Source organism: Coptis chinensis, chromosome 2 (genome assembly GCF_015680905.1).
Source record: "Coptis chinensis isolate HL-2020 chromosome 2, ASM1568090v1, whole genome shotgun sequence".
In the NCBI taxonomy this organism is placed as follows: domain Eukaryota; kingdom Viridiplantae; phylum Streptophyta; class Magnoliopsida; order Ranunculales; family Ranunculaceae; genus Coptis; species Coptis chinensis.
The window spans coordinates 79,210,769-79,218,420 of NC_141457.1; the positions used below are offsets into that span (position 1 = coordinate 79,210,769).

At 37.8% G+C, this 7,652-nt stretch overlaps 1 protein-coding gene across 1 annotated transcript; it reads left to right on the top strand.

Annotated features, from left to right (window-relative positions):
• The first annotated feature begins 5,502 nt into the window (after positions 1 to 5,502).
• On the top strand, positions 5,503 to 6,493 carry LOC147518082 (zinc finger BED domain-containing protein RICESLEEPER 2-like). Its single transcript, XM_086594730.1, has 2 exons — positions 5,503 to 6,324; positions 6,438 to 6,493. The coding sequence occupies exons 1-2, from the start codon at positions 5,640 to 5,642 to the stop codon at positions 6,491 to 6,493; spliced, it is 741 nt and encodes a 246-aa protein (XP_086450856.1). The 5' UTR covers positions 5,503 to 5,639.
• Positions 6,494 to 7,652: the final 1,159 nt, after the last annotated feature.

Below are 7,652 nucleotides of genomic sequence, written 5' to 3' on the forward strand. Positions count from 1 at the left end.
AACTGCCACCATCTCAGCTTCCTTAGGTCCTTGTGCCTTATACATTCGGACTACTGCTCCATCTAGCTTGCCTCTTTCATCCCATGCCAAACATCCAGCTCTTGCCTACCCTGTGCCCCTGTGGAAAGAAACATCAAATCTTACTAAAATACATTTGGGTGGTATAATAGGGAACAACTGACCTAAAGAAGTAGAATTAGAAGGGTTGGGAGGAGTAGTCTGCTAAGTAGGTTCACTGAATGCTATAAGGCATTTGTCTGTGGTCATGCTGCACTTTCTGAGCAAGCTTCCCCTGTGAGCAAGTCTGTGCTCAAATTTGATAGCATTTTTGGACTCCCATATTCCATGAAGGAGGAGACAGCTGAAGGTTCCAGCTCTCCTTGTAGGCTCTTCATTACTGGTGCACCACTTCATGATATGTTGCACCCAATCCCTTAGACAATCCCCCTGAAGATTTTGGATTCTTAAACATAATTCAGAATCATACCAAGCTGCTTTGGTCTAGTTGCACTCAAAGAAAAGATGTTGGTCTGACTTTACAGTCCTCTCACATAAAGGGCAAGAAAACTCTCCCACCATCTTCATTTAAGTCAGAAGTGCTCCCAGACACAGTACGTTCATGTATAGTTTCCACAGAAATAGTTTTGTACTAGCAAAGAGTTGGGCTTTCCAGATATGAGAAATAGTGTTCTGATTGTAACTGGAAGATTGTCCAGTCCAGCTTGCTTTGTTTAAGTGGATGTAGACAGACTTGACAGTAAGATCTCCTTTCTTGGTTTCACACCACTTCATCTTATCACTCTGGGCACCTTGTGGCCTAACCACCACCTTTTGAATTCTTTAGCTAATAAAGGGGTGGAAAAGGCCATCAAGTTTCTCAGTATCCCATTATAACACTCAGCTATTTCTATTTATTATTTTTATAATATATGATTAATATTTATAATAAGAATAAATAAAATAAAATAAATAGGATAAAGATTAGTGGATAGAGAGGAAATAGGGGGAAAGAGGATAAACCCTCTTCCTTGTTTTCAGGGGGTTTTGAAAATAAAATAAACACAGAGAGGAGTTCACACGGAAAAGTTTTACACATAGAGAAGAAAGAAGAAGAAAGATGCAGAATTGTGCACCTCTTATCTAGCTTTCGATCAGATTTTTGGAGTTCTTTTCTATATAATTTTCTGCGGGATACGAGAGATGAGTAGATACTTTGCATACATGTAAATTTCTACGTGACTAGCGATGAAATGATATTTATAACCTATCGTGAATATATATGTTATGTTGGATGATTATATATTGTCGTGTTTGTCGATTTTAATTAGTATACTTATGATTTATTATCATCACAAATAAATACATACAACTTCAGAGAAACAGTTTTAGATCTCGTTAAATTCATGGAGTTAATGTATCATTTGTTTTTTTTAAAAAAAATCATTTTTAAAGGATTTGAATGTAATTCCTTTGTTCTTTGATTTAACTGCCGTCAATCTATGTAGATGTATATTTATTATTTGAGTTACAATACTATGTGATGAACTATCGGGTAGCTTACTGTCGAGTTATTTGTTTGGGTTGATTGGGGTTGTTGGTTTATGTTGGTTGGTTGTTGTTTGAATTGGATATTGTGGGTTAATGGTTTGGGTGTTGTTCAAGCTTGAATGGGTTGTTAATGGCGGTCGAGATCGAGTTTTGGAGGAGTGAGGGAACTAAAAATTGTTAATGGCAGAGAGTTGGGTTTTTGAAGGGGAGAAAAACCGCACAGTTTTGGTGTGGTGGGGAGTGAGATTGGTGGTGGTTGATTTGGTGGTGATGTTGGCTGTTGAGGAGGAAGGAGGTAGAAGACAACCTCTTAATTGGAATGGGCTTTAGTTTCTTGTAAGTGGGTTGGGCTTTAGTTCATTTTAGTTGGGTCATGGGTCTTAGTTCATGAATTGTGGGCTTGATTTTGTTTTTAAGATATAACCTTTTGTGCTTAGGCCTATTTTTAAGTTATAAGACTTTTGGGCTTAAGTTTTGTTTGAGTTGGGCTTGGGCTGAAATATAAACATGTAGGTTTAAGTTTTGTTTAAAATGGGCTTTGGGTGAGAGTTTGTTTTTGGGCCGAATCTGTGCCTGGTTTGGAATCAAGTTTTCACATAGTTAGCGTCAGATTCAAACACTTTCCAAACATAAAAAAGTGAGTTTTCTGAGTCTTCTTTCCAATTCAATTAGTCTCGTCGCATTCCGAGGTCTGTGGAGGTAGATATGGTGTCTGGAAGTTTGGTTGACAGAAAATAGTGCGTCAAAAATCAGTTTCTGTACAATTTGTTCAAGGCCAGTTTTAATTTAGTTTTAATTTGAACTAGATTTTTATGAAAACATGAAAAATTAAGATTTGGAAGTCTGATTTCTATTCCAATTGGCCTCATCACATTCCGAGGCTTGTGGAATTAATTATGGTGTTTGAAAGTTTGACTGGCAGAAAACAGTGCGTCAGAAATCAGTTTCTGCGTACTGTGTTCGAGCTTAGTTTTCGAACATTTAGGATGAGATTGAGTATTTTTGTAAAACATAAGAAAGTAATATTTGTGTGTTATCTTTTCAACGCAAAAAGACTCGATGCATTTGGACACCTGTAGAAAGCGTTGTGTCATTCAGAAGATAGTCCGTCAGAAATCTAGTTTGCTAAAAAGTTGGACTTTTTACCAACTTTGAACTATTTTTACTCTGAGATAAAATAACATTGGGACTTCGAGTTCTACATGAAAAAGTAAGTATACCTAGGGGTGTGCATAAAACCGGTGTACCCGACTAAACCGACCGATCCGACCCGACCCGAGCTACACGGGTCAGTTATCCATTTAAGACGGTTCGGGTCGGTTTGTTAAATGGCAAAACCGGCGAAGTGGTTCGGTGCTTTCGGTTTGGATTTGGTATACCGAAAATAACCGACCGATCCATAATATCTTAATTCACTAGATTAGTAGAAAATTAGAAATGTATCGTACCAAATTACCAATTAGTAAAAGTAAAACCCATTAACTAGGGTCGAGAGCGCTACATCCCCACCAGCCTAGCCCACCATTCCTCCACCACTCTTCCATCGGTCGGCCAATCGGCACCATCAACAAAGGTAATAACTAATTATTTGGTTTCTTTCTTTCTTTCTATTTTTTTTTTTGTTTTTTTTGTGTTTCTCTAAAAACGGAGATCCAAAATATGATCTTCTTCTTTGCCCTGTAGTATTCATCTCTTCGCGTCGCTATCTTAATCGAGCCATCAATTAAAACTTATTACAAAATAGTTCAAATGTACATGGGTTTTGATCATGAAATGGTGGCCAATAGAGAAGGATAGTGTTCCAAGGAATCCGTTCAGTTTGAGATCTGATTTTCCAATGGCAACAAAGAATATTAGCCGCAGCTATAATGCGGTTACATGGGGAGAAAGGTTGATTTGTTGGGGGATCTGGCGGTGTTCAACAACATGTAGCTGATTCTCTAGCAATCGATATTGTCGACAGCTTGTGGTTGCAAAGTATATTGGCAGGACTTACATGGTACTTGCCACTTGGTAGGATCTGCTAGTGTAGAGTTCCTAAGAGCTCTAGGCATTAGACACAAAAAAATGGAAAAGAAGAGTGCTGATAAATAGGCTATAGCGATAGATTGTTGCCCCACAAGCATAGGAATTTGGTGATTATCCCTACACTCTAGCTCCTGTATACAATACCTCAATAGGCAAATTATGTGAATCAGACAATATATATATATATATATATATATATATATATATTAAAAAAAATATATATATATATATGTACTTTTCGAAAATGCAAGATGAATGTGTTACCATGCTAACTTCTTTTGCTTGATTACTTACTAACACTAAAAGACCAAAATACCTTTTATGAAGTCGTTGATCTATCAAGAAAGAGAGAATCCAAGATAAATGTATAATCATATACATGATATTTAACTCCCGTAATGATGTGCAAATTATACTCAAGGTCTTTGAAACAAAACTATTTCCACTCCATGAATTACAAAATGGTGTTCTATAATCTATACAACACATAGTACGTATAGAACATTGACGAAAGCTTCTCAAGCTCATGAAATGGTGACCACTTTCTCATTGACTACATATCTCGATTCAATTTATTTGTCGCATGGTTCCCCACTTTCCACAATTAAATATAAATGAATGCACTTTCAGTCTTTCACACTTGCTAAATTTATCGATCTATCACAGGCTTTTTGTTTTATCTCGATTGCTAATATGTGTCATTTTTATTAGATGGCTTCTACTTGAGGTTCCTAGTGATGGTCCATCTCCACAGTCAACTGTCGAAAATCCTACGGATACGGTCGATCCTACTATGGCAGGTAATAAAAGAAAATCCTTATCTTCCCCTGCTTGGGATCATTTTCATAAGATAGAGAGTTGTGATCCCAAAAATCCAAGAGCCAAATGTAATTATTGCCCTGTTAGTTATGCTTGTGCTTCGAAAAGTAGTGGAACTTCTAATATGTTGAGTCATATGAAAGTATGTAAGAAGAATCCTAACAATAAGGTGGTGGCTGATAAATCACAACAAATATTGTCTTTCAAAGATAAAGAGCTTGTTGCTATTAGTTTTAGCTTAAAAGCTTGTAGAGATGCTCTGTCTAGAATGATTATTATTGATGAGTTGCCGTTTAGTTTTGTGGAGGGTGAAGGGTTTCGACATTTTGTGAAGGTTATACAGCCCAAGTTCACAAATTTGCCCTATCGGACTCAAGTTGGTAGGGATTGCATTGAACTTTACATGGGGGAGAGAAGAAAGTTAAAGAGTTTTCTGCATGGTAATAGAATATGTATAACAACTGACACTTGGACATCTATTCAAAACTTAAATTACATGGTTTTGACTGCTCATTTCATCGATAGTGATTGGAACTTACAAAAAGGATTCTGATTTTTGTCTAGTTCCAAATCACAAAGGTGAACCATTGGAAAGATGGTAGAAAAGTGTCTTCTTAATTGGGGTGTCCATAGTCTTTTTATCAGAATCGCTGATAATGCAAGTTCTAATTCTTTGCCATTGATTACTTGAAGAAAAGCAAAAAAATTGGGAAAGACACCGTTATGGAACATAAGTATTTACATATGAGATGTTGTGCTCACATCCCGAATCTTATTGTTTGTGATGGCCCGAAAGATGTTAATGATGCTATTTTCCGAAAGTAATGTCTTGCAGTGAGGTATGTGAGGTCATCTCCATCTAGGTTGGCCGATTCAAGGAGTGTGTGAAGGAAGAACAAATAGAGTGCACCAAACTTTTATGCTTAGATGTGGCAACTAGATGGAATCGACATTCATGATGTTAGAAGTTCTTTGAGAAGTTCCAAAGTGCCTTTGAGATATTGGAGCTTGAAGACCCACAAGTACACCCTTTACTTTGATGATGACAAGATCAAGGGCCTCCAACCTTAACTGATTGGAATAGTGCGAGATTATTTGTGAAATTTCTAAGAGTTTTCTATAAGGCAACATTGCGATTTTCAGGTTCTCGTTATGTTACCTCGAATAATTTCTTTAGTGAAATTCTAATTGTTCAGAAGAAATTGATTCAGTTTAATGGAAGTGAGGATGCACGTTTGAGATCAATGGCGCTGCGTATGCAAACTAAATTTGATAAGTATTGGGATATGGATAAGATTAACATTTTGTTATATGTTGGTGTTGTGCTTGATCCCCGCTTCAAGATGAAGTATGTGTCGTATTCCTTCAAACAGTTGTATGAAGAAACTAAAGCTAATGATGAAGCAAAGAAAGTGAAAGATGCTTTGGTTGCGTTGTATGAGTGGTATGTTGGGCACTATTCTTCTTCAACTCAGCCACCTATTGATATGAACGTGAGCCAAACAGCAAGCCGAATGGATGTTGATGATGATGAGCAAGATCCTACTATACTAGCCGCCGAATTTCAGCAACACTTGCTAGAGGAAGATAACTTACAGAATAAGTCTGAGGTTGAGAGGTTTTTGGCTGAAACTAATGAAGTTGGTGGGGATAAGTTTGACATTTTGGGTTGGTGGAAGATCAATGCTTCTAGGTTTCGGATCCTTTCTCTTGTTGCACGTGATGTTTTGGCAGTTCCGATATCTTCCGTAGCTTCTGAGTCTGCATTTAGCACGGGGGGGCGCATACTTGACCCTTTCCGTAGTTCGTTAGCTCCTAACACGGTGGAAGCCCTTATTTGTGCACAAGATTGGCTTCGTTCTCCATCAATTCCAATTAATCTTCGACAGTCAATGGATGATATTGAGCAATATGATAAACTAGATGGAGGTAATAATTTGCATTGCAATGTTTAGTCTATCGTTATTTTCTTATGTTAAAATATGTACTTATATAGTTCGACTTACGTATGTATATGCTTGTGTTCTTTTTTTTTTTTGCAGAATTATTTGGATCGACTTCTTCTGAGCCTAATGCTGCGAATGTTACGGAGAATTGATTGGTAATCAGGTTTTTAAGTTTATTTTTTTGTGAAGTTCATTCACTATGTCTATTTGTGAACTTGAATAAGTTGGATTATTTTTGTTTGTTATGAAATGCAGTTGTGCTTAGAACTTGATGATGTGGATAGGCAGATAGATGTAGATCATGTGGATAGCTTTTGTTTTGATAGCTGTGGCTTGTGTGGATAGTTTTGGCCTTTGTCGATGCTATTGGTTTTTGGTTATATGATGGAAGAATTTCGGCTATTTGCTTTCGTGCTGGTCCCTTTGCTTTCAGGAAATTGTGTTCTGGATTCAAGTTTACAGCAATTCAGCAGTCACATAATCCATAATAGTCTTGCAGGAATTTTCTTTTTCTTTTTCCTTCAGCTGTTCACGAGTGTGGAAATCCCTTGCTTCCCTACGCCATAGTTAAGAGGGTATCTTCTGTACCTTAAGAACAGTTCTTATTTATATAATCTTTGTATTGAATGGGTTAGGCTATGTACGCTTTTTCTTGTGTGCTTGAAAAACGAATGCAATTTGGAGGGAAATGAATGCAATTTGGAGAGGCAAATATGAATGACAAGTGCATCTCCAAACTCAAAGTCTCACATCAAAGGAAATCACCGGCACTTTATTTAAGTATCAATTCTCAAACTATCGGCCCCGGTCCGAGCGCCTCTGCATGATCAATAAAAATCAGGCCCATAAAATTAAAACTTTCGTAGAACCGGCTAAATCTGCAGAATCGGTTCTTTCCAGTTTGTTCGTGATTCCTTCTCAAGCAGTAGTGAGAACCGAGAACAGTTCATGGCTTGTAATCACCATCACCGCCGGAACCATTTCCCATAAAAAAAATTCAAATAAGAACCCTCAAAGTTATTGAGTCGGGTCGGTTATAATCGGGTAAACCGACCAATAGTCGGTTTTGGTCGGGCATCGGTTAGAAATGTGAATCTGGTCGGGTCGGTTGCGGGTCGGTTGAGTCTATAGGGTCGGGTCGGTTTGGTTACAATATTGCATAAACCGATTGGGTCGGTTCGGTAGTCGGTTTTAGCCCAAAACCGACCCGAACCGACCCGTGCACACCCCTAAGTATACCTGTCGGGGCAAAATGTTAACCCGACACTCCCGATGTGATGGTGCTTCTGAAGGCTCGAAAGAGATGGGGGA

What these genes read in the sequence shown, in the direction of transcription:
- LOC147518082 (XM_086594730.1), top strand. Translation starts at nt 5,640, where the DNA reads ATGGCGCTGCGTATGCAAACTAAATTTGATAAGTATTGGGATATGGAT. An exon ending in ATATGATAAACTAGATGGAG is followed by an intron (nt 6,325 to 6,437) that starts GTAATAATTTGC and finishes TTTTTTTTGCAG; the next exon opens with AATTATTTGGATCGACTTCT.